This window comes from Lissotriton helveticus, chromosome 2_1, assembly GCF_964261635.1.
Source record: "Lissotriton helveticus chromosome 2_1, aLisHel1.1, whole genome shotgun sequence".
Taxonomy (NCBI): Eukaryota; Metazoa; Chordata; class Amphibia; order Caudata; family Salamandridae; genus Lissotriton; species Lissotriton helveticus.
The window spans coordinates 1,417,764,176-1,417,791,029 of record NC_136059.1 but is presented as its reverse complement, the minus strand read 5'-3'; the positions used below and the strand labels follow the sequence as shown (position 1 = coordinate 1,417,791,029).

General features: G+C 43.9%; 1 protein-coding gene across 1 annotated transcript in view; it reads right to left on the bottom strand.

Moving 5' to 3' along the window:
• DGKQ (diacylglycerol kinase theta) overlaps positions 1–26,854 on the bottom strand; it is a 1,501,752-nt gene that overhangs the window by 552,057 nt on the left and 922,841 nt on the right. The window contains exon 7 of the mRNA XM_078676348.1: positions 26,661–26,732. Coding sequence (XP_078532474.1) covers positions 26,661–26,732 — 72 coding nt within the window. The remainder of the gene's footprint in view (positions 1–26,660; positions 26,733–26,854) is intronic.

The window sequence follows — 26,854 nt, the reverse complement described above, 5'->3', positions numbered from 1 at the left end:
CCGACAGAATTGTTTTTGAGTGCCATTTACTGAGAAAGCTGTTAAATATCTGCTCTCTGGTGCTATGTTTTGACAAAAGAATCCGTTGGAGATGTCCAAGGTAGTTTTGTATTTTTTGCGCACTATGTTATTCATTAGTGCAGCACTGTGTGAATTTTGCACTGCAAAAGTTTTGCAACATGTGTTAAGGTGTCGGTAATCCAAAACTAGACGGTATGAATTGTCTGGTTTGGAGACCGGAAACAAAGGATTGTTCATTTGTGAGGTGCAAGTTTCAATCACCCCCTGGTATTCTAGCTGATCTAGTATTTCATTTACTTGTTTTTTAGCTTCTTGCTTAATTGGGTACTGCCTTTGTGCAGTTGGTTGTGATTTTAACTGGATTTTGTGAGGAGGAGAATCCTCATCCCATCCTACATGATTTTTATATAAAGCAGGTGCTAAGGCCACTGCCCACTTTCTAGCAAGTGTGTATTTTTTATGAATCGGTATTTGATTCGAGAAGGCAGGCATAATTACTTCTTCGCCATGAGGGCACTCCCTGACAAACTCTGGTGGCCAGTCTTTTTCAGCTAAAAGGATGTCATAACCCTTTGAGAGGTTATCCCAAAATAGTCCCCTTATTTTCCTAGTCTTATCTCCCTCTATACGTAATGTTATCTCGTATATTTTGTGGGGCTTGCTAACTCTGGTATCTGCAGTTTCCACTTGAAGGTATTCATTCGTGTCCACTGTCTCCAGATGATTCATAAGGACTTTGCGAGCTATGCTCACCTCTGCTGCGCTGTCTAGCATTGTCTGAGCCCACTCTCCGTTTTTCAGTTGTGTCCTCAGTATTCTCGGCATTGTTAACTACCTTGATACTGGCTACCTTCTTTTTTGGAAATTGTAATTTCTTTTTCAGTTGAGCAGGTTCCTTGTCTTTGGACTTGGCGTGCTCTTCTGATCGTCCTCTTCTTTCCGATTTCTGCGAGGAATTCTGAAAAGATTGAGAGGGACGTGTATCAATGTCTTGATATCTATCAGGTTTTTTAATATTATCCCTATTTCTAAGGTTATATCTATTCCCAGAGGGTTCACTCTGGGGTGACCTTTGTCTCGGGTTTGGAGATTTCTCTCTTCGCCTAGGAGACCTTCCTCTGGACTGGAATTTCTTTTCTTTAGGATTGGATTGTTTGTTCCCATCCCAGTTCTTTTTTGGTGAATTATTATTATTATTAAAAAACATTTTTTCTGGACTTGTAGTCAGTTGCGGTTTTACTGGTATTCCACCTAGACTATCTCTGCCTAATTCTTCATAGGATTTTTCTATGATTCTGGCAATTTCAGCTGGTTGGTCTGCTATATCTGTCTCTTTTAACCTCTGGCGGATCGCCACGTTTGCTGCTTCACCTTTTATGTTGGCTAGTAATATAGCCGAGACCTGCTTGAAGTCTTTTAGTAATTTCATACCAAGAGTTAAAGCAGGTTCTGGACCGTATTCATCTTGAATTTGTTTTAGCACATCTGGTATCACCGAAATGGATGGAACACCGTGCGTTTTTGTGTAGATGGAAGCAAAGACTGTACCCCAAGTGTCACAGTCCTCAATGTGTGGTGCGATTCCCATTGGGAGACATATAGTCAGAATCCTGTGTTTTTCTAATGGGGTGGTGTCAGGAAACACCGCCTCTATTTGGGTAATTTTCTGTGCCAACCAGAATGGTATTTGTTCCCGTTTTGCTGGGACTTTACCTAGGCAGGATTGGATGTTCTGTGGTGTAATTTTATTTGTGTTCCCCTGGTGAGGGGTCAGCTGTGGAAGTTTAATCGCTGGCTGAATTGTTGAAGTCCGCATTACATACTGAACTAATTGTCTGTGAATTTTTAGTAGTTGTTTTAGCTGTATTAACAGCTCTGCTGCAGGCATTCTTTCGATGTCTGGATGTGGTGTGTATCCGGCTAGGACCGGCCACGTTGCTCCTGGTCTTCCTAAAGGACCGAGCCTTGTAATGTGATTGTTATGTATTAGGGCGCCATCAAATAAGAGCAAATGCTCTTGGAATTTGAGTGGTACTTCCACCTCCTCGAAAGGAGTGTACTCATTAGGAGGTTCCTCTACTTTGTAATAGTAGAAGTACTTTGTTACAGTATTAGCTGCTGGAAAATGTATCCATGTATAGTATACCTCTGTCTGCCGATATTCGTGTGCCTCGATTACGAATATGACTGTGCCACCTCTAGGTGTCAGTCCATTTTCTATAAGTTTTAAGGTTATAGATCTCCTTTTGGCGACCTGGATGAGTATTATATCCGGGTCTGCTGTTTGCATGGTAGCATCAGCATCTGCTATTTCAGTAGCTAATCTAGTAACCTCTCGTTCTTCATCGCTGTCCATTTTGCTGACAGGATGGTATTATGTTTATTTGCAGATCAGGTTTCTTTATGGAAACAGAGATTAGATGCACAATATTTTGGAACTGTTTTATCCTTCAACGTTGACTAGACCAAGAACCATACATAGGAGTTCCCTCCTGCGAGGTTTTGGAGGATATAATAACCTTTCACCCACTCCAGACGTCTTTGGAGTATTTGGGAAAAGGGGTCTGAGTGAGAAAGCACGACTGAGTTACTCTAAATGTCTTACGTTAGTTTTATCGCCCTTTCCAAACGCGTTGGGCGCCATGTAGTGTAGCTCCTATTTTCCCAATAGGCTCTGCGCATTGGAATAGTACCTACGGCAGTAAAGGCCTAGACCAGACGTTAACTAGGTCTACTACTGTCGATACTAGACTTAATTTTTGGGTTTGCCAGCTAAGCTCAGAGTTCGCTAGAAACTTTCTCGAATGTTCAAGGAAGGATTAACTCCCCTGATTAGACAAGAAGGGATTTAGTTTCTGACAACCATAGAACATGACAACTTTGCTCTCCCCTAATCAAGAGTCAATCTCAAGAGTCGTGTGAGCACAAGGCAATTATTTTACTCAGTCAGTACGTGCATTCTTAGTCTCATCAGAATGTAGAGAAAAGGAAGAGACGGGCGTGTTCAATAAAAGATGTTATTTATTGATCAGTCTCTTTTCTCGTACAAGAGAAATGGATCGATATTATTGCAATACTTATAGTTAAGTAAAGTGCATACATTAAAAGCAATAGTATAAAATAATACTGTAAAAACATTGATATGGTTTCTGAGCCATATGATGCTTTAAAATAATTAAAATATATTTACATACACATATACATTTGACTAAACGTACTCAACTGGTGTTTCTAAATACGCCTACCCCGTGTACCTGACCTAAGTCTAATGCGTGGGCGGGAATAGAAAGTTACAGTTTAAGTTAAGTTTGTTTTTGCCAAGTGAATAACTAAAGAATTCTCTAGGAGGGGTTATTCAGTTCTGTACCTGGAATTTAGGATGAATGAGGAATGGTATCTCTTTCTCTGCTCTCGATATTCCAGGCTGCCTGCGAGGGCTGCCCAGAAACGCCGGTGCTGGGTCTCTCGGCTTGAGATAGCAGCGCGTCTCTCAGCGCGTCAGGAAGGCGGGGCTGCTGCCAGCGGGGTCTGCTTCTGCTCTCGGCTTCGGCAAGTATGGCTGCTCCGTCTTGTCACCACGCGTGTGTTTTGCATAGGGCAAGGTCGGCAATATTTATACCTTAAAGGTGCCGGGATTGACGTAAGGATGGACATAGGTACGTCAATAAAGATGTCATACGACTTGCTCGTTAGCACATTCTTTACTAAAGTTCTCTGTGAAATCAAAACAATGGCCGCACGGATTATCCAGGTTGTCATAGGTTTGATTTGTTATGAGAACGTCGTATGCCTTATCAGGGGCTGGAGGAATGTCGCTTGTCTAATTAGATCTCAAGCGTTATGACCTAATCAGATAACACGTTCCTGTGCCGTAGTGTGACTGCGTCAGATAACGGTATCTGCATCATGGGGGATTTCTTGCCTCATGGGCTGACTGTTAATTAACTAGCTAGGTAGTTTAACCAGAATAGGGTCAGGAATAGGGGGATCGATTCAGAACCTATAGAAATACACGACAAGGCCACGCTGTCATTGTTGCGTCATCTGTGTGATCTTCATCACAAGGTGTCACTTTCCAAACTGCAATATTGCCGACAAGAAGTGACCTACCTAGGTCACCTCTTATCGAAGGAGGGAAGGAAACTGACCCCAGAAAGAATGCAGGCAATAGCGAAATTAAATGTGCCAAGAACACAGAGAGAAGTGCGTGCTTTCTTGGGCATTACATCGTACTGTAGACAGTGGATTCCGAATTTTTCGTTATTAGCCAAACGCTTGGTGGCATTAACGTGTAAAAACACACCCAATCCCATTCCTTGGTCTGAAGAGTGCCAGAAAAGTTTTCTCGAATTACGCACAGCATTGTGTTCGGCTCCTGTGTTTGGTACCCCCGACTACAGTAAGCCTTTCACATTATATGTCCACGAGAAAGAGGGCTGTGCATTGTCTGTGTTGACTCAGTTGTTTGGAGGTAGGCAGCGTCCATGTGCCTATTTTTCGTCGACTTTGGATCTGGTAGCTAAGGCATTGCCAAGTTGTTTAAGACTTTGTGGAAAAGGGTTGTGCCATGGGAGACACACCTATGGGCTCATAGGCGTGCTACTTGCAAGTTGTTTAAGAGCCACAGCAGCAGCAGCTGTTTCTATTCGACAGTCTGCTGGCCTAGTAATGAATAATACACTAGTCGTGATGGTCCCACATGCAGTAGACACGTTGTTAAATAGAACCAAGACACAGCACTTGACTAGTGCTCGATTGTCCAGTTACAAACTGACACTGTTAGCGAGTCATGTGCACATAAAAAGGTGCAGTACTTTAAACCTAGCTACGTTGTTGCCAATTACAGAGGAATCAGATGTTTCAGAACAGCACAATTGTTTTCTCAGAACAGAGGAAGAGACGAAAGGGAGAGTAGATATATCCGATACTCCTCTTGCAGAATGTGATGGTACATTATGGGTGGATGGTTCATGCTTCAAGCTCCCGAGTGGTGACACGACTGCAGCATATGCCGTCACGACTTTGCATACAATTGTCGAGGCTGCACGTGTGCCCCATAATTCAGCTCAAGCAGCAGAATTAATTGCACTCACGAGAGCATGTGTGTTGTCTAAAGGAATGAAAGTGACTATCTACACTGATAGTCAGTATGCATTTGGAGTAGCTCACAGTTTTGGGCGATTGTGGAGAGAACGTGGGTTCCTGACTTAGCATGGAGCTAAGATTCAGCATGGTCAGTTGGCGAATGAGCTTCTTGAATCACTGAACTTGCCTCTGCAAATGGCGATTGTGAAATGTAGTGCTCACAAGAAGGTGACTGATGATGTTGGTCGTGGAAATGCATTTGCTGATGAGATCGCGAAAGAAACGGCAAAGAATGTAATGAGCCGAATGTATGTTGCAGGCCCTGCAAGATGGACTGGTGATGTTGGAATGTGTGAAGACACAATAGAGAGCGTGAAGTCCATTCAAGCCGAGGCCACAGAGAAAGAGTTGAGTACGTGGAGAGAAAGTACGGGTAGAATGGATGCAAATGGTTGTTGGATTGAATTGACAGAGCATCAGAGATGGTTGTTACCCGATGCATATGTGCTTGCAGTGGTTACAATGGCTCATGGAATGGCTCATATCAGCGTGAAAGGGATTTGCGAGTTGTTGGCCCCGGTATGGCACAATTCAGGGATTCCCAAGTGTGCAGAGAATGTTGTCAAGAATTGCATGGTATGTTTGAAACACAATCCTGGTAGGGGAACCCCAACTCCAGCTGGTCATTTTGCACCTCCTACGTATCCGTTCGAGGTTTTGCAGCTAGATTTCATCCACATGGAGAGGTGCAACAACTTAAAATACGTACTCGTTGTTGTTTGTGCCTTCTCAAGATGGGTAGAAGCCTATCCCCTAAAAGACAATACTGCCTTGTCCACAGCAAAAGCCCTTGTGAAAGAGTACTTCCCCAGGTTTGGAATGCCTAGAATGGTCTGGTCTGATAATGGAAGCGAATCTGTGGGTCGTGTGATGAAGAGAGTGTGTGAAGGGCTAGGTATTCGGCAGAAGTTCCACGCTGCAAATCACCCCCATTCAGCTGGATTAGTAGAATGTTACAATGGCACTTTAAAACTTAAACTGGCCAAAATCCAAGCGAGCACAGGTCTTAAATGGCCTGATGCTCTACCCTTAGCACTCCTGTCCACCAGAATGACTGTGCATTCACGAGTGAAACTCAGCCCTTACGAGATCGTTTTTGGCCGGCCAGCCAACATATGGGGAGTGCCTAGACCCACTAAGTTCAGCGAACTGGAACACCCTGTTTTGCTTGATTATCTGTATGAATTGACGGCTAAATTGCGTGTTTTGATTCAACAGGTTCACGACACCCTGCCTCCGGTCTCTGAGACTCCGGGTCATGCCATTGACCCTGGTTCCTGGGTTCTTGTCAGAAACTTTCAAAGAACAAAGAACGACCAGCCCAGGTGGACCGGACCGCATCTCGTCCTTCTTTCCACAAGATCAGCTGTTCGGGTGGAGGGGAAGGCCAACTGGGTCCATGGGATCCATTGTAAGAAAATCCCTTTCCCTCTGCCATACGACCAGTGGGTCCAGAAGGGTGTCGCTGACCCAGAACCTAAAACAGTGCCACATGTCATCCCTTTTAATGATTTGCATGTAAAAGGAGCTGACTCTGAACGAGAAAATGAAAACATTTTGCACAAGGCCGTGCCGCCATCCTATCGATTGAACACTACAGAGTCTGAACTTTTGTTCCATGATCAGACAATACCCGGAAGACAACGATATAATTTGAGACCGAGAAAAGCGAACTAATAAAAGCTATTTCTTTTGCAATTTGAGACCAAGATCCATGGACTAATAAACAGATATTTCTTTTTCCTCCCAAATACTATTTTTGAAAGTGCAGCTCTCCCATCTAAGAAACTTGCTTATTTTTGTTTTTCGAACCGCCATCCGGGTTCCGCTGCTAGGGCCGCGGTTGATTAAAGTCTTTGGGGTGCAGCTGACGACGTTAGGTCGGTAGTTCTGGTTGGTCCAAGGGAGTTGCCCTAGACTGACAGAAGCATCCCTTAGCAGAGGCAACCTCCCACCGCGGGCAGCACTTTAGAGAGGATGGAGTTTCCCGATGTGGAGAGACCTGCCAAACGAACAATCTTTAAGCACAAATTATGTAACGTGATGACAAAGAAAAGTTTTATAATATTGTGCATTTTTATGCTATTCAGTGTAATGGTATTTTTCATAAGTTATGTTTTATTCTCTTTTCGTGTAACATTTGCACCCACTGCATCACCCATACCTCCTCCTACTGTTTCCTCCCATTCTTTCCACCCTCTGCCTGACCATGAATCCAATAGGAGATTGGAGTTCATTAATAACTCCTTTGTTCAGTTGTTACACCAACACCAACTTGTAATGAACACAACTAACTGTTGGGTGTGCGGTCTTATGCCTCACACCACGGAAAAAGGTATCCCTTATCTGGTCCTGCCATTTAGTCACAATGGTTCTGTATGGGCATATAGGACAATGTTCATATATGCCCACAAAATCTACCCCCTACGTTCTGTAACAGACAATCCTAGAAAAAGTGCTCTAGTCAAGGGTATAGTAGACATGATTAAGGAAGGTATTTCCTATGTGACTATCCCTAGAGATGAGACACTAGTCTACATAGGATGGAACATGACTGGATATGGAGCTACTCTGAGTGAGAAACAGCAAGCTAAGAGATCGTCTCCGATTTGGATTGTACCCCATCAGGGTCATCTGTGTCTGCAAGGTAATGGCACGAATCCCAGGGCTCAGTTAGGGAAGAGTGTCTGTACTGAAACGTATGTTTTTGGATCTCAGACTTCCCCTGCATTTTTAGCAGCTAAGGGTACCTATTTCATCTGCCACGATAGAGCCTATACATGGTTGCCCCCTGACTTTTCGGGCTCATGTTTTGTTTCCTTCCTGTTGCCTCCCACCTACACAGCAGCGGCAGACTACCACAGGACAAGGATAATTAGAGGTGTTTTGAGTGAAGAAGACACTGCAGGTCAAGAATTTGGGGACTTTGCAAAGGGTTTTCTGCCGTTCTGGGGATCCATGGCTAACAGCAGAAACATAAGGCAATTGACAAGGGTAGTTGAGTCCACCGTGATTGAAACTGCTGGTGCCCTTAGTAACACTGCTGAGCTCCAGTTGGATCGACTTATGACCCTTCAGAACAGGGTCGCTTTAGATGTCATACTTGCAGACCGAGGTGGGGTATGTAGATTGATCCAATCGAGTTGCTGCGTTTTCATCCCAGATAACGCTCCAACAGTGTACCAGGCCATCTCCAAACTACATAAGATTTCCGAATCTATTCATGTGGATAAAGGAGGTTGGTCGTTAATGGGATGGTTCTGGGAACTGATATCCGCCTGGGGATGGAAAATCCTGATGGTCATTGGAATGGTCTTAGCCATTCTTTTCCTGTTCTGTCTATGCGTGCAGTGTGCTCCTGCAATATGTGGCCTTTGTGTTACATCATGTATAAGGAAGACTGTATCAAGAGATGAACTGAGTACTAGAATGATGTTACAGCAACATCTCAATGACTTTAGGAATATAGATCTGGACTCAGATTAACATGAGGATAGATTAATTGCCTATGTAAGGGCAAAAGGAGGGTTTGTGGTTCTGAAAATTCTGGACTCGTGTAATCATTCTGAACTCGAGAATTAAACTTCATCGAAACATGACGAATTTGGTATCAAAAGACCGAGAATGACAAGCACACCATGTATAAATATTTTCAGCATATTCGAGTAACGATTTCACCTCGAAATCGTCATTTGCGTTCTGAACCCTTGACTTCCATTTATGTGTTGCCCTCTACATAGGCCTTAATCCAGCTGAATTCATTTCCACAAGGACACATACTCCTTAATCGACTTTTCTATGACCTGTGCAAGTTGGAACCATTGCCCCAGGCCGAACTCGTTAGGTCAGTTCCCCTCCCAGTGGCCGAACAAGATAGCATCAAGGCTCAACAAGCCATAAAACCATTTCAGCGCGCACACCTGCCGTATCTTGCTCACATCTGTCTCTACTCTTTTTGCTTCACTTACTTTATGGTGGGGAGGTGCATGTTTTATTGGGGGTCCACCGATATCTGATGAAATGTTGGGCCTTGCCGGGTGATTTGTTGAGGGCAGCACGAAGTGAAATATGTACATGTCATCATGACTCTGCTTTTCTTTTGTCACAAAGAACTGTAAATGATATACTACAAATTCGAAGAATGTTTGCCTGAAGCTGAATATTCTGTATAAAGAGAGAAACCTGACTTTGTAAATTCGAGCAGTCTCCTGAGAATATACTTCCAGTGTGTTGTACTTCTAGGACACTTGTTACCTTGGTTGCAGCCAATAAAATCGATCCTTGACTTCACCTAGAAGACTCTGAGTTTCTGTGGTCTGAATCAGGAAGAACCCGAGGTCTCTGGGTGTACCCTGACACCGCTGGGTTGCCGGTTCTGTGCCGGTTCTTAAAAACCCAGTACCTCACTTTCTTTAGAGGAGATTGATGGTACTGAAAGTCAAGGTTTTAGCCTTTCTGTCTCAGCACAACAGGCTAAAGCCGATATATTGGCCCCCAGGCCGGTTGAGACATTTTCGGAATCACTTAGCCAAGCGGTTTCTCCTATTGCCACCAGATATAAGAATTGTGTGGTGCTAGGAGGCTTTAATATCCATATGGATAATCCAGATGATTTTGAATGCATTAAATTGCGCGACTCGTTAGAGATTTTTAATCTTGCCCCCTATGTTCATCTCCCCCCTCATGAGAAGGGACATATTTAGGATCAGATCTTCTCCAATATTGTTCTACATAGATACCCCTCTCCCGTTGTCATGGTTCGAACACTTCCTGATAGGTTTCAGAATTCAGAAGGAATCAGCCTGCCCCTTCTCCCACGCCAAACCATCTTCACATAGTTTTAGACCTTTCTGCCAGATGACACCAGAAGCCATGAAGATAGCGTTGAGCCACCACACGATTCCTTTCTGTGGCGACCTCGAGAAAAATGCGCTTAGCCTGGATAACTGGCTATAAGATCGGGCTCTTGAATTAGCCCCCATTTCTTCTCGCGCGGCCAAATCTCTGCGCGCCTCCGCCCCTTGGGTTAATGAAACTCATAGGAATAGTAGAAGTATGTGTAAGCGGCTGGAGAGTGTGGAGGATTCAGTTTGACCCGGAGGCTAAAGCAAGATACAAATCGGCTTTGAAAGCCCATTATAAGAATATCCGAGAGGGCAAGAAACACTTCTTCTCCTTTAAAATTGAAGGAGCTAGAAATAAGAGTAAGGAAATATTTAAGATTGTTAAAGAATTTTCCTCTCCGAGTGCGTTGAGTATGCCGCTTACCCCCTCGTCTATCTGGGCCAATAACATTGCTGACCATTTTTATAACAAAATCTGTATTATTCAACAGTCTTTTGCCATCCCCTCGTCTGGTATGCAAGATGGGGCAAGTCTGGTGGGCTCGGCCAGCCCTAGCATTAGTTACTCTTTTACTGAGTTCTTGCCTATTTCCCTTGAAAAATCCCTTAAGATCATGCACTCTTTGAAGTCCGGATCTACTTCAGATCTGTGCCCTGCAAAAATGTTCTTGGACATTGCAGAGATCCTAAACCCTGCGATCAACTTGGTTCTGAACTCCTCATTGCAACAGGGGTTGGTTCCTGGCCGCTGGAAAAGGGCCAAAATCATCCCCTTGCTGAAGACGCCTTCTGTCGACCCCAAAGTGGCTGCAAACTACAGGCCCAGCTTACTGCTGCCATTTCTCTCAAAAACCTTGGAGAAATGTGTCAATTTACAACTGACTGAGTATGTAGAGGCTAACCATATTCTCCATGATAGTCAGTTTGGTTTTAGGACTAATCTCAGCACTGAAACAGCTTTACTGGAAGTCTCTGAAACTATAAAAGAGCAACTGGACGGTGGAGGAAGTGCTGTGTTGATACTTTTAGATCTTTCCGCAGCTTTCAATACCGTGCCCCATGACTGGCTTTTGCAAAATCTATCCGATTGTAGCATCAGATGCACTGTACTTAAGTGGTTTGCCTCCTTCCTTACCAACCGCCATCAAGAAATCTGGTCCCCCCCTTTTTCGGCCTCCATCCCTCCTATGAAGGTAGGGGTCCATTTTTAGTCCATCACTTTTTAACTTGAATATGGCCCCTCTTGCTGTTTTAGCAGAGTCGCACGGCTTACGCCAATGACACTCAACTGCTATTCATGCGTAATAAAGGTTGTGATTTCAATAGTGAGGAGATTAACATCTGTCTGTCGAAAGTTTTCTCTTGGTTGCGGCTCAATCAACTGAAATGCAACCCTGAAAAATCAGAGATTATCTTTTTTGGCTGTCCTCCTTGCGAATCATGGCTCAATTGGTTGCCTGGTGACATGTCTCCTCCTGCGGTCCCTGTAAGTGTTGTGAAAAACCTAGGGGTAAAGTTGATATCACCTTAACATGAAAGCCTAAATTCAAACTGTCGTTGGTAGGTGCTTCGGCATATTGAAAATGCTAAAAAACTTCCTCCCTTTGCTGCCTGTTGAGCACCGGAAGACAGTAGTGCAAACCTTGATCACCTCCAGGCTTGACTATGTCAATGTATTGTACTTGGGTCTTCCAGAATACTTACTGAACCGCTTGCAGGTGACTCAGAATGCAGCGGCCAGAGCTATTCTTATGGTGGGACCCAGAGCACACATGTCCACTCATCTGAAAACTCTGCACTGGCTCCCAATACGCAGAAGGATCCAGTTTAAGGCATTGTTCTTGGCGTTTCGGGCCTTTCACGGCACGGGTGCTGTTTACCTTAGGAAACGGGTACAACCTTATGTGCCACATCGTGCCCTGAGGTCCCCGGGACAAGTCTTGATACTTACTCTTAAATTTTCTCGTTCACGGGGCAGGCGGACGCTCTTTTGAAGTGCTGGTCGCCTGCCTATGGAATAGGTTACCCCTTCATCTTAGGTTAGTTCAAGACCTGCTTACTTTTAGGAGACAGCTAAAAACGTGGCTTTTCCAGACATCACGCCCATGTCTGCTGTAGTGTGACTGGTGTGAACTCTGATTTTTTTTGTCTCTAATTTGTCCTGTAGGGCCGGGACACTCTGTTGGGGTAGCCGCCCGTTTTATAAATACCACTTTCATTTCATGTGGGATGGGAGGAGACGAAAACTAGACACAACACCTTCCCTGCCTACTCTCCTTGCCCCCTAGTACTAACAAAAAGTCATGCCAAGCACAACAGATATTAGCTTCCTGACCTTAAACGTCAGGGGCATGCACATGGGAAGAAAGCTGTATGCAGTGTACTCATACGCGAAACGGCAAAAGGCACAAATCCTGCAGTTGCAAGAAGCAAACCTTACCTCAAAAGAACTAGACCGAATACAGAAGCGCTGGAGGGGTATCTTTTGCGCCACCACCTACTCAGCGTTTGCCCGGGGGGCGATGATCTGGCTTAGGCCGGGGGTTCCATTCAAAGAAACACGTAGGGTAGTGGACAGTGCAGGGAGATACGCATTCCTAGAGGGGTTGTTAGACGGGTGACCTACATTAATAGGAGCATCTATGCACCAAACTCGGACCAAGGGCAATTCTGGGACTCATTATCGACAGTTCTGCCACAATTCACGTGTGTGCCATGGGTGTTAGGGGGCAACTATAATTGAGTATTAGACCTGGCGTTAGATCGATCACACACCCCGAGCTCGGGATCCCCCGCACAGGGGCACGCAGAGCGATTCCGTCTGTGGGTGCAACATTGGGCTTTAGCTGAGGCAAAGAGAACTCAAAACCCGGCCACTAAACTATACTCCTATCACTCCGAGCTCCACAACCTGGGGGTGCGACTCGATCGATTTCAATGCTTGCCGGAGATATTGGCCATGATCCAATGTGCAGACTACCTGGGGAGAGTAATCTCAGATCATGGCGCACATCTGTTGACCCTCAGATGGAGACCGCCTCACCCACCAGTCCCAACTTGGAAAATACAGCGCAAGTGTTTAGAAGACCCGGTATTCTGGCATAATCATGAGAATAATATCACAGAATACTTTGAGAACAACACAAACACAGCATCCGACAGAAGATTAGAGTGGGACGCTTTTAAAGTTGTAATGCGGGGAACCTGTATCAGGCAAATAGTTGGAGTGTGTAGGATACTTGATGGAAGCTTCGAAAAAGCAGAACTCAGATTGGCATTGTTGACTAAAGCAGAAAACGCGGGTACGGCAACCCACGCATAAGTCATGGAGGCCAAAATAGAATATGAGTAGGGCTAAGCAGACCTGCAAGGCTACAACTTTAAATTGCATGCAACCAAAAGACACAGGGAGGGGGACAGATCAGGCACAATTTTGGCCTGGCTGGCCCGTCAGCACCAAGAAGCCCGTCCATTCACCGAGATTAGGAACCCCTTAGGCAGAATCGCAATGGCTCAGTCTGACATTTTGCAACTTTTCAGCAATTACTACGCAACGCTCTATCAGTGCCCTGCGTGAGACTGTCGAGACAGACCTGCCCGATTCTTAGACCCGCTTACAATGCCTCAGATTCCGAATGAGGAGGGAGATCTCCTGGAAGAGGTAATCACACAATCAGACGTGAAACAAGTGATCCGCTCACTGGCCCGAAACAAAACCCTGGGATGGATGGTTTACCCCTACAATATTACCACACCTTCATTACTCAGCTAGCGCCGCGACTGACCAATATGTATGCAGCAGCCCTGGAGGTGGGGGGATTGTCGAGCTCGCTATGGGAGTCTCTTATCGTTTCAATCCCGAAACCAGATCGGGACCGACACACCTAGCCTAGTACAGACCAATCACACTACTTTCCACTGACTGCAAGATCTTGGGTAAGATCCTGGCGGACCGGCTGAGGCCTCTGCTACTGCCACTCATACACCAAGACCAGAACGGGTTCGCGCCGGGCAGAAACACGTCCAAGAATATCCGCCGGCTCCTTCAGGATAAGGATCAGGTCGAAGACTGCTACCCTAGGGCGGCCTGCCTGATTCTGGACCTTGAGAAGGCATTCAACACTCTAACGTGGCCATACCTCTTCAAAACACTGGGGTGAATGGGAATAGGCCCCACTTTCAGGGCGTACGTAAAGCTATTATTTATAAAGCTCACCTCCCGAATACGGCTGGGCAAATATATCTCCTCGCTTTTTCCAGTAGAGTGGAGGACCAGGCAGATGTGCCCCCTCTCCCACCTTCTGTTTGCCATGGCTATGGAACCCTTGGCAATTAGATTAAGGCAAGAGGGGCATGCATGGGGCATCCCAACCGCAGGAGCCACTCATATGGTGTCAATGCACGACCTGCTACTATATGTGAGGGATATAGAATCCGATCTTGGCCCCATAGGGGACATTCTCTCAGGCTTTGCAATCGCAACAGAGCTTAAAGTCAACTGGGCGAAATCCGTCATCTACCCCCTAAACAACCACCTTCCCCCACGGGAGTTAAGGCTCGAGGTCTCACGCATAACCTGGAGCGCTGGTGCTCCAAGATACCTCGGTGTCAGACTTTATCACTGGCCGGCCGACCTCTTTGAGGGCGATCACCGTCGAGCTCTGCTGGGAGCCAGGACACGGGAAATTTCTGGAAGGCACTGCCCTTGGCACCCATCGGTAAGGTCGCTTTAGCCAAGATGATCCTAGTACCGCAATTTCTATATGTTGTTGTTAGCACTCTTGTTGTTACCCCGTTCCTTTTTTTTGTGAACTACACACTCTGCTGTGCATCCTCATATGGGGTGAAAAACGTCGTAGAGTTGCACTTTCCAAACTGCAGCTCCCATTGAACCAGGGTGGATTGGCGGTGCCATCCTTTGAGGCCTACTTATATGCAGCGCAAACGCAGTGGCTCTCCAGACAGACGGCTGGGCGCCACTTAGCAGAGACGGTAACAGACGAGGGGCCCATGTCCATACCGGCCATTTGTCACATGCTGCTCCCAGGTACGCAACCCAGAGCATCGCACTCGATCCAGGTGAAGGTGGCACGGGCGTGCATGCTGCGAATACATCGCATCTCTGGCAACACCCCGTTGTATACCCCTTTGTACCCGGTAGCTGGCCTGCCCAAAAAGGGAAGATTTTACACTGCCTGCACTATACAAATCTGGACAGGTCACGGCATCCAAGAAATCCTCTCTCTGTTTGAAGAGGGACAACTTTTACCGTTCAACGCCTTTCGGACGAGACAGGTCTCCCCTCAGGGCAATTCTTGCAACACAGGCAATTAATACTCAGCAGCCGCCGTATATGGGGTCTGGCGGGAGGGGAGCCGGCGACGCACCCGGTACTGCATACAATTCTCCATATGGGAATACGAAGGCTTACTACCACCACGTTAGCCCAGCTGCGACTGAAATGGGAAGAGGAAATAGGTTGTCCATTCCACGATAAGAGTGGGAATGGGAATTAGAGTACCCGCAGAAGGTATCTAGAAATGCCTGCTTGAAAAACATAACATTTTTCATATTGCACCATGACTACCTCACCCCAGCCAGGCTCCAGCGCTTTTACCCAGATACACAGTTAGTGTGCCCGAGGTGCCAATCCGCGGACGCTACATTTGTACACATGTTCTAGTCATGCCCCACATTGCGACCATACTGGCAAACTATACACGAAACATTGCAGGAAGTCACAGGACTCAAAGACCTAGACACTTGGGAGGCCAGCAGGCTTGGGCTCTTTCACAAGCGTAAAACTCACAAAGTACAAGCGCGCTTCGTCTCCCTAGCTCTCTTATTGGCCAAAAGAGCGATCACTATGCTTTGGAGAACCCCAAGTGGACCCCCCCCTAACGGCTTGGGTGGGAGAGGTTAAGAAATGGGGCTCATCGGAGGAGGACACAGTTAGGAGGGAGGAGGCACATGCAAAAAACACATCTCCATGGAATGGTCCATGCTACTGTACCAGTTTACCCAGCATAGGGCAGGCGTGCAGCAACCGGCGCTGCCCCCGAGTGCACCTTAGAGCCCCAATCGGGCCACACAACCCAGGTCCCCTCTTGACGGAGGCGAGTCCCAACATCCCCAAGAGACGTGATCAGACAGTACCCCCCGGAACGGAGCACTGAGACAGCACACAACACCCCGGCCCAATAATATCTCTAACTGCTAAGGAGGTTGTAGTAGAACCCCTGCCCCCATCCCCTAGCTGATGAAGACACACATCGAAGTAGTTTACTTTGTCCCTAAAGAACAAAGCAGACAAACCAGGTCGCCCGACCGAACTCCATAAGTTTTAACCCCCAGTTAGGCACCCGTGCCGGATGATTCTCTCCTTTAACAAACCGGCCTCCTCTCTCACGATATAGCATACTGTCAGGCAAGCACATCATTCTATCAAGACCTACACAATGCTGCAAAATGTGCATGACTCCATTACATTTTCTCCCTGTTTTTACTTGCGCCACAGGGCCTTCCCAAGGCTAATGTACTGTAACATATGGCTGTTAAGTCTTGATCAGTTATCATATTTGTATGCCTACCTACTGTGATACAATGAAATGGCAATACAAATTGTTTTAAATAAAAAAACAAGTGGATTTTGCAGCATTTGCACATTTCCAAAGGTAAATCAATGTGTGAGAAAGAAAACATTTTGAAAATTGCTCTCTAAATCATATGCTAGTATAGGTACACCCAAATTAAGAGAAGTACAAATAGCCACAGCCCCTAAACATCATATCTTGTGCCCATTTCAGAAATACATAGGCTTCCTTGGTACCCATTTTCACTCTACATATTTCAGCATAAATTATTGTAGGGTGCAGATCAGTTGTTGGCTCTGGGTACCCTCAGTTTTTGGAAAACCTACACCTTGTATAGCCCCGCAACCAGAAGTGCCTAGCGGACGTAACAGTATATTGCTTTTGCCATTGTGACAAATAGTTACAGATGAAAAATGTGTCACAAATGGACGTTTTGTTTTTCCTACTCATTTTCAGTATTTCCTTATTTCAACAGTTAGTTTCTTTGGGAAAACCTTGATGGATCTACACATATGACCCCTTGCAGAATAAGGAATGTTGTCTACTTTTCAGAAATCTATAGCTTTTCTGGATTATTCATGGGGATCACATTGGTTTCCACCACAAACTGGAAGTAGGTTGAGAGCATAAAATCAAGGAAAAATGGGCTACCTCTTCGAAAAATGGCAACTGCGGTAAACAAATGTGGTCTTTTTTTCAGCTCTGCATATTACTGAAAGCTGGGAAGATGGTGACTTTAGACCAACAAACCGTTCGTAGATGCAGTTTTTAAGAAAAAAAACAAGACACCAATCCAGAGTACTTTTTTCTTATTATTCACCAAAAACTCAAAATGTAGCGATTTTTTGCCTATTTTCTCCATCACCTCCACGGTAATCCACAAACCGTGGGTACTTTTAGAATCCCCAAGATTTTGGAAAAGAAGGACATCAATTTGGCCTGGATAATTTATGTGGGGGTAAAGTTATGGAGCCCTAAGCGCAAACTGCCCAAATAGCAAGAAATGGGCTCAGCACTGGGGGGAGGTATGCGTACTTACCAACTGATTCAGCAAAAACTCATTGTTTCTGCATTGCAGAATACAATGAGCTTTGGTTTACATTTTGGAAATCTAAATCATACAAACAAATGCTATGGGATTTAAAAAAAAATACTTTTCTACTTAAAACAATGGAAAAACAAGGGTGTCAGCTACTGATACCAAACAGCTTGGAGAGAAGTCAATAATACATGTAAGCCCAATCGAGGAAAAACTCAGCAAGACGTTTGGGAAAAACAGTCAGTTTAGCAACACTTCAGAGTCACCAAAGCTGGAAGCAATATTTACATACATTTGGTTGAATCCGTGCTTCCTATTTTTCAAAACCTTTTTCCTTTTTTAACTTTTCTTTAAAAACATCTTAACTGAAGTATTCATGAATCCTGTGAATGATTATGGTAAAAGTTCATTTCATCTAAGACTCTTTCGAATAGATATTTCTTAAGCAGGTGTTTACAGGGCTTGTCTAGTGTTTAAAAGTTTCCCTAAAAGTTGAGTCAGTGAAGGGAATGTAGCAGTATGGCCGATCTAGCATTCATCCGCGGCATCTCTTTCACAAGGTACATTTTGAGTCATTTCTTGGGGCATTCATGTCTGATGATATATGATCTTTTATTCTGAGTGTGCTGAAAAATGCCATTTCAGACGCCAGCATCATTTTATCCCAAATTGAATTTTTAAGTTGCGTTGTAATTTTGCAAATTACCTTAAATTTCTTATGGTACCAATTTTTTAAGGATATATCTGCCAAAATGTCAGGATGGAATAAAGCTTGGGAGGAGAGGAAACATGATTTTACCTTGCAGTAAAAGTGACACCACAGAACGCACAACTACCCAAACAGTAAAATGCAGGGTAACAATTTCCCTGAAGGGGCTCACTTATAATGAGGACCGTAGTGTTGTGCAATAGGTGCAGGCGAGGCAATGTTTTCATATTATGAGCAATACAAATACACATTAGTATGTTAGTTTCCACAAATGAAACAGCATTCGACCACTGACAGCAGTGCTGTCCAAGGCAGCTAGTCTACGACTAACTGCTCCCTAAGTAGGTCTCGTATGTTTGCTATTACATTGTCTCAACATGTTAAATCAACCTTTCACTTCTAAAACTGACAGTATTACTCTATCAATGATATTCTTAGTTTGGTATCATATAGCCCATATTATGTCGCCAATTGTACATATATCAAGAAGGGAGAGCTCATTATTAGTACTATATTGCACTTCTACAGCCATCTTTAGGTGAAGCTTCACAGCCAAACCTCTGCCAAACTGAAAAACGAAACTAAAAAAAGTATGTGTCACGCATGTAAGTGTCAAGCAACGTGCATGGGTCGGGCGATTGAGCCACCATTGAAGAGTAAAGTAAAACATTCCCCCAAAATGATTATATACTCTGCAAGATAAAGCAAAAGCCGAGTGAATTGATAGCCAGAACAGAAGGTCATTCTTAGTGGGAGAGTGCAGAGGTTTAGGATTGCTAATCTGAGTCCTGCCAGGTTCTGTTTGATCAAAGTTCAATGCTCTCCATCGTCGGATCACTGAGAGAGAATGTGTGCACTAATAAAGGATGGGGATTCTACTTTTATCCACTGCAGCACAAAATACTATGGGTACACAAACCAGGTTTCAGGTGGTAGATTCCTGGCATATCATCCTAGTTGTTGATAAGCACAGGAAGACCCTGAATATAGATCAAGAAGGTCAAATATTTGTAACCTGGGAGTCCCAAAAGAATAGGAAGACGTCAGAATATGACTAGGCGACCCATTTGATTAAAAAGCACATCAATCCTGAAGCTCCAGAGGATCTTACCATTTTGAGGTCCCATCGAGTTCCATTTAATTATCCAGGGCACTGCCACAAACATTCTTGTCAATTTTATGAACATTAGTAAAAAAAAAGAAGGCAAAGCTATCTAGGTAAAAAGTGATCCATGTCGCTAACAAGCTCTATTTTCAATTTACCAAGTTAACTTTTATAAAACTTCTAGAAGGAGATGGAGGGTCAAACAAACAGTGGAAAAGTATAAAACTCATAGCATTCAAGCACAACTTCTGAAACCACGAGTTTAAACTTTCTATTGTCCAATCAATTTCACGTGGTTATAGATGCCAGGAAAATATCAGAAATTACAAAGTAGTCAGACAGGTTAACGTCTTCATGATACCCCATGTCTGACTTATTAAAATGTGTTAGCGGTCATTGGATGAAGCTCCAACCCCAACATAGGTTCAAAAACAAAGCAGCAAATTAAGTCAACGGGAAGGTGACACACCAATAAGAAGAAGGGACACACACTTAAGGTACGGGGAGAGGGCTAGGCACAAGTTGGGAAAAAGAGGATAACGGTAACATTGGAAATGCAGGGTTAACCCATTGTTTCAATGAAGTAATCTTTTCATATCACTCCATTGTATCTAAAGCATCTTGCATCATTATTCTTAATGTTAACAGTTTGAACAACAAAAGGAAGCATCAGGCTTTAGTAGAATGGCTGGAAATTAGAAACCCAGACTTTGGTCAAGACACTCGTTTGGTAAGGGGTAAGGAAAATAGGATTTGATGTTCCTGGATGGACCTGCTATCCTTTTCATTTTTCTCTTCAGCCACATGTGGGGGTTGCAATTATGATACATAAACATGGTGCTCTAATTGCTACCACTGAGCCCATACATGATGCTCATGGCAGAAGGATCATTGTACCCTTGAAAGTAGAGCTACAGCTTTTGAATATAGATTTAATTCATGGTCAAATACAAGAGAACCTTGTTTCATTGCAAAATTAAGGCAGCAGATAGTTAGTGCGTAATGGTAGGGATATTAATTTCTTACCATATAGGCTAGGCTCCGGTAATCCAAAACAAGTGTGAATGAAGATGCACACAAGTATTGTTTTCAAGAGGTATGCTCCACTTCGGGGTTTTGAATCAATGGAGATAAATTGATCTCAAGGGGAACATTCATGCAAATCATGCACATTTAAGCCTGCCTCTCAAATAGACCATTTATTTTTTTAATTTCAGATGCCTTTCCAGTTGTTTGTACTCTCCTTTCTGTGATGGGAAGTGGTCCTCATATATTTATATGTTTTTTTTTTCTTTTTAAATAGAAAATATCTTCCCGCTCATGCAAAATGTATTTTGCCCGACAACCTTTGATTGTTGTAAATGCATTTCTATTTGAGCTTTCTCTAGTGGATCATTCTAAGAGACATCCCCTTTTTTCTCCATCCCAAAGTATTTTGTAAGAAAATATCCTCCAAAAATGATGTTGCTCAATTCAAAGGAGCAAAAAAGGCTTTGGTAGAATTTAATATGAATGCCCTTTCTTTCTCTATCAATAGGTGTTGTGCTTGAGAACCTTTTTTCTCTCACCTTTTAATATTAATATGATTTAAAGGAGATAAAATTGTCCTGCATTGTGGCCTTAAAGATTTTCCATGCAATTTATTCACCAGTTGAACCATTGTTAAGCCAAAATTAGTCTAATATTTACGCTTTGATTTTAGAAATAAATTATTTCTCTAAGAGCAAAGTTTTCTCCAATATCCATCAATAACTGTATTGGCTCAATATCCTAGGATTCTAGAATCAGGAGCCAGCTCGTAGCTAACTTTAAGATCTGGCAGAGCAGCTGAAACTAAACGATAGTCTATCCGAGTGGCAGGCTTAAATCTGCCTGCTTTGAATGGAGTGAGTAAGCAAATTTAAAAAATGGTAAAGGAGGAATGAATATCTAACTAATTAGTTCATAGGGGACTACTAATTCTCCTATACTGGTGGCACTGGTCCACTAACTTACTAATTACTCAACAAGCACACCATCACACATAATGGAGAACGTGATTATACATTTTAATTTTCATAATCACAAAGAAAAACATTCTTCAATAGATTTCAGTCAATATCAAATTTACATTATACACAAATATACATACATATGTACACAACTATATACAACAACAAGGGGCAAAATACACACACTTAATACAGATAATACTTGATTATAAATAAATCCATCTTCACCCAGAGCAGAATTATTGAAGCAGAAGCTAGGTGTCCTCCTATTACTTCTAGGAAGTACACACGAGGTAGTCAGACACAATTGGTTCGAAAAGCAAACAATAAGGAACCTAACTGTAAAGAAAATTGTGTCAAAGAAATGAAATTCCACTTTAATTAAAGTTTGAATCAGACTCCTCCTAATGGAAAGTGTCGACACGGTCGCGTTTCGGCGTTCCAACCAATCCGACCTCCTCAGGACAAGGTGAACAAAATGACAAAAAATCCGATCTGATAGCACCCTTCACAATTATGCAGAGCAAGCGAACAATTCTTTTAAAATAGTGTAGCACATCCGTGCGGGTCACTCACACATGTCACTTTCAGGGGGAATTAATCCCAGGTCCAAAACCACTGTTTGTATATACACTTGACTTCGCCCACAAACTCCGAGGGATCAGCATCCGACACCACGGGAACTCAAACTGAATAGAGTAAGTGCTCAAGTCAAGATGAATTTATCTCTATGGATCTACCAAACCCCCACATACCCTTTGAAAAACTATCATACTGGGATGTATGACGATACAACGCATACCATTACAACGCATGCTTTTACAACGCATTTTTTACATCGCAACATCCTTTACATCTTATGATTTTACATCGCATGTCACTACAATGCATTTTTACAAACTACCTTTGCAACGCATTTCATTACATCGCATAATACATTTACAACGCATACCATTACATCGCATTTAAGGTAAGTGTTGGATAGTGTAGGGGGTACAATTACTATTCTGACTCCAGTGAGTGCAACAGTTGGGTAAGTGTTGGATTGTGTTAGGGTACTATGCATTGTAATGGTATGCGTTGTAATGTCTAGCGATGTAATGCCTGCGTTGTAGTGACATGCGTTGTAGTGACATGCGTTGTAATGGTATGCACTGTAGTGACATGCTATGTAATGTCTGCGTTGTAATGGTATGCGATGTTAAGGATGTTGCGATGTAAAACATGCGTTGTAATGGTAGTGCGATGTAAAAGTTGTGTTGTAAAGGTTGTTTCCCATCATACTGTGCTTCTTAAAAACTAATTGGTAACCTTATTTTTGCAATGAAGGAACGTCCTTGTGCATTGGATCATTAAATGAAACTATATTCAAATGCTGTAGCCCTACTTTCAAAGGTACAATGATCCATCTACCATGAGTATCATGTATGGGCTTAGGGGTAGCAATCGTACCACCATTTTTATTTATCATAATTGCAACCCTGTGTAGTCCCTGTGGTGTTGCTTAAATCTTAAATCTTAAATCTTAAATCTGTGGTGTTGCTCTGTCATCTTGCAATGAGAGCCAAAGTATGGTTAAACAATACTGTCTGAGCCAGGCTACTACCAATGGATGGCTTCTTGCTCCACCCGTCTCTTGACATTTTTCAACTACTGAGAGCAGGTGGAAAATGTCAGTGAAGCAGTTCCCAAAATAAGGGAAAACATACAGGTTTTTTGTCCGGGGCTCGTGTGTCCACATAGTTACTCCCTATGCCAGTAACTATAAAAAAAACTAATTTAGTTGCAGGAATACTTGCTGGAAACAAGATTCCAGAAACTCAGCATCCTCACAACTAAAACCGGTTAACTTGTAATAAAGGCCTTGGTGATGTTTGGGTCACCATTTTACATCCTTGTACAATGCTATTGGAATGTAAACGGGTCAAGCGATAAGATGGGAATGCCATGCATTAGAAACACTCGCAAGAATGTGTGAAATTAATTTTGAGTCGGTAGAAGGTGTATTAAGAGCCCTGTAACAATGCCATTCCTGAAGCCCAGATTTCAAACTAGGTGATATTTCCTTCCCTTCTTCTTGAACAGGAGTTGTCTGTCTTTTTAAGTGATGCACTTTTTGTTATTTCTTCTGCTACTCCCCAATACACCACCTTTTCACTAAAAAGCATGAGCACTAATTCTCGTTAATTTAACGTATATATTTTTGACTTTTTAGCAAATGAAACTGCCCTTTTGCTAGAAAAACATCTGTCTCAGCCCCTGGGTACATTAGTTGTTTTAAAAAGTCTAAAAAAGAATTATATCCGCATTGTGTTTCCTGGCTGTTGAAACTCCCAAAAATATGTATTTCCCTGCGAACCGTTGTTGATACAAACATATCACGTTTTACATACGTATGCCATCTTCAGCGGTTGTTAAGAAACTCACTGCTATGTACCAACCTCAATTTACTGTACTTCGCCTGATAAGAATCAATATTCTGTAATTCCTGTTTCCTGGTTTTAGTATTTACTTTGTCCTCCCAGACACAGTCCAATAGCCCATTCTCTTCCCAAATGATTAAATGCAAAGTCACCTGTATTTACTTGTTGTTTCAGTTACTGTGTGTTCCTCTTTGTAATACTGGTAGGGGCTTAGAGAAAAAAAAGAATCCTGATTTGACTTGTTGCATCGAATAAGAGCGTTTCCTTTCTGACCATAAAAGCGCCTTATGAACAGGTGTGGTAAAGAACGTGTTACAACTGGGCACAAAGGATCGTTTGGTACAGTGTGATTTCGGAACATAGCTGTTAGGCCTGGCATCTTTTGGCGTGTTTCCCCAGTCTTTTTGCGTTCTGGATTCCTGTTGTCAATGGTATGCTGGACTTCGTTTTTCTGGTTTATTGCCTCTGCGCACTTTCTCACTGCTGTTCAGTGTAGAATTGCAAGTGCTCCTGTGGGAAATTGTGTTTATGGATTGCTATTTCCATGTTTGGCTTATTTTATTTACTAAGTCCCTAGTATAGTGCACTGTGTGTGCTCGGGTCCTATAAATCAAATGCTGTTAGTGGGCCTGCAGCACTGATTGTGCCACCCACACAAGCAGCCTTTCAAAGGTGTCTCAGACCTGCCACTGCAGTGTCTGCATGCAGATTTTACTGTCATGTCGACCTGACAAGTGGCCACACTTACCAGGCCCTAACCTTCCCTTTTCTTACATGTAAGGAGGCACCCCTTAGGTAGGCCCAGGGTACAGTGTATGTGAAAGGTATGACATGTTCTGAATAGGCCTGGGCTGCATTTAGAGTGGTGGGAGGAGTTTTCACTAGCACCTGAATAGGCAGTTTCTCCTGTGCACAATGCTGTCTCCACCTCTCGTAGTGAAGCTGGGCCAGAGAGGTCAGAACTGGTTTGGGCTGGGCTCACAGACCCTTGCCACAAAGAGAAAATGTCGTATAAATATTGGAGCCCTGACCCCAGGACTTTAGAATTCTTTTGGGTCAAGGAACCTGCAGAAGAGCTGGAGAAGCTGTGAGGAGGAGCTACCACTTTGCTGTGTGTTTGCTGTGTTGGCCTGAAGTGGCTGCTTTTGTCATGGGCAGAGAAAGGACTGGGCTGAACTTCCTGCAACTTCTTTGTTTGAGTTTTGCTAAAGGTTTGAGGCAGAGCTTGCCCAGTGTTCAAGAAGTCCCAGGAAAAGCAAAGACTTCAAGTTCATCTGATACCAGCACTGCAAACTGTGTGTTTTGTGCTGCAATAGAAGATAAAGCAACCCGACGATGTCAACGATGCCGCTGCCAGCTCCGTGTCCTGAAGGCACTGCAGAGGGCACCATCACACCTCGTACCGCAACCCTGGTTTCACTGAAGATACCGCCCACCGCCGCCACTGAGCCGCTGTTTGCACCATGACCTATGGGCACTGCACTTTGCACAGCCTTGCTTCACCACCACCCTGGTATCCTCGACGATACTTCACGCTGATATTGACGCCACTGCTTGCAAAGTGGTTTGTGGACACCATTAGTAAGTTACACAACACAGCGCCCTGTCCCACACCCCAGATTTGGCCTACCGGCGCCAGCTCCATCGAGCCCGGTGCCTCAGCTGACAGTGCTTCAGCAACAACTATGCTGCTGCTTGCACTGTGACCTGCTTCCACCGCAACGAGCACCGCCCCACTTCGCACTAGCCCTGGTCTCACTGACGCCACTTGACGACGATGACCAAGCCGCTGACTGCACTGCGATCTGAGGACACAGCACGCCGAACCCCTGCACTTTGCACTGCATCCTCGACGCCGCCAGCGCTCCTGACATCAACCACACTGAGCTCGATCTGCAACGCGTGCAACTTCAAGGGCCCTACGACTCCAACACCGACCTACGGAACCAGTGCCTGCCGACACAGACTCTTCTGATCTCTCCGCGAGATCCCCCACACCCTGCATTTCTAAATGTACTGTTTTGTGGGTCTTCCCGACACCGTAGCTGACCTGTGACCCTGCGGTCAACCAGAACTATTTGGATTTCTTGTTTGCCATGCCGTGATAGCCCCGGACGGAGCTATCGACTTCAAGAAAATGTATTTTTAGTCTATTTTTGTTCATTGATATTTCTGAGAACTGTATAGTGGATTTTTATAGTTTTTGGTCTTGTTGTGCACAGATAAATATTGGAAATTTTTCTAAAACTGGTGTGGTGTCTGTCGTGTTGTCATTGTATTATTGCTAGTTATGTGCAAATGCTTTACACACTGCCTCTGAGATAAGCCTGACCAAGGGGGTGAGCAGGGGTTATTTGAGAAGTGCATCCCACTTACTTTGACTAGGAAGAAGGGTCCTTACTTCGACAAGGTAACAAGCTGCCAACTAGAGATCCCTATTTCTAACAATAGGTTTGACAATTTGAGTTTAGGGCGTTAGTGGAAAAGTTTTAAAAACACGTTTTTTGCCACTTATTCTTTCATGCGCCACCCAAAACTAAACAATCACCTTTTTAAAACCAAACTAAAGAGAAGGCAAGAAAGCACAGTAGTGCTAAAATGTAAATGTGATTATTTTTTTCGGAAAAACTGCATTTTGAATCCCATACTGTTTTGGGAGACGAACACGGTCACATAAGCAATAGCAAAGAACTCAAATGTGCCACTTTAGGTTACACAGGAAAACAGATGCCTGATTCCTAGGGTCTGCTTTAAGATTGCGCTTTGCACCGTTACAAACATTGAACTCACTTGAATCAGTTGAGGTCTGTGTCTCTTTCGCGGATCCCTGTGACAAGCCATCGACATCATCGTCGTCTTCAGCTGAAATAGAAGTTCATACATTAAAGAAGTGGCTGCAAATGGGAAGCGTAATCCACTATGAAACCTTGTGACAGGTTAGATTAGCTACCAGATTTGCTGCAATTTTCTCCTAATATCACCAA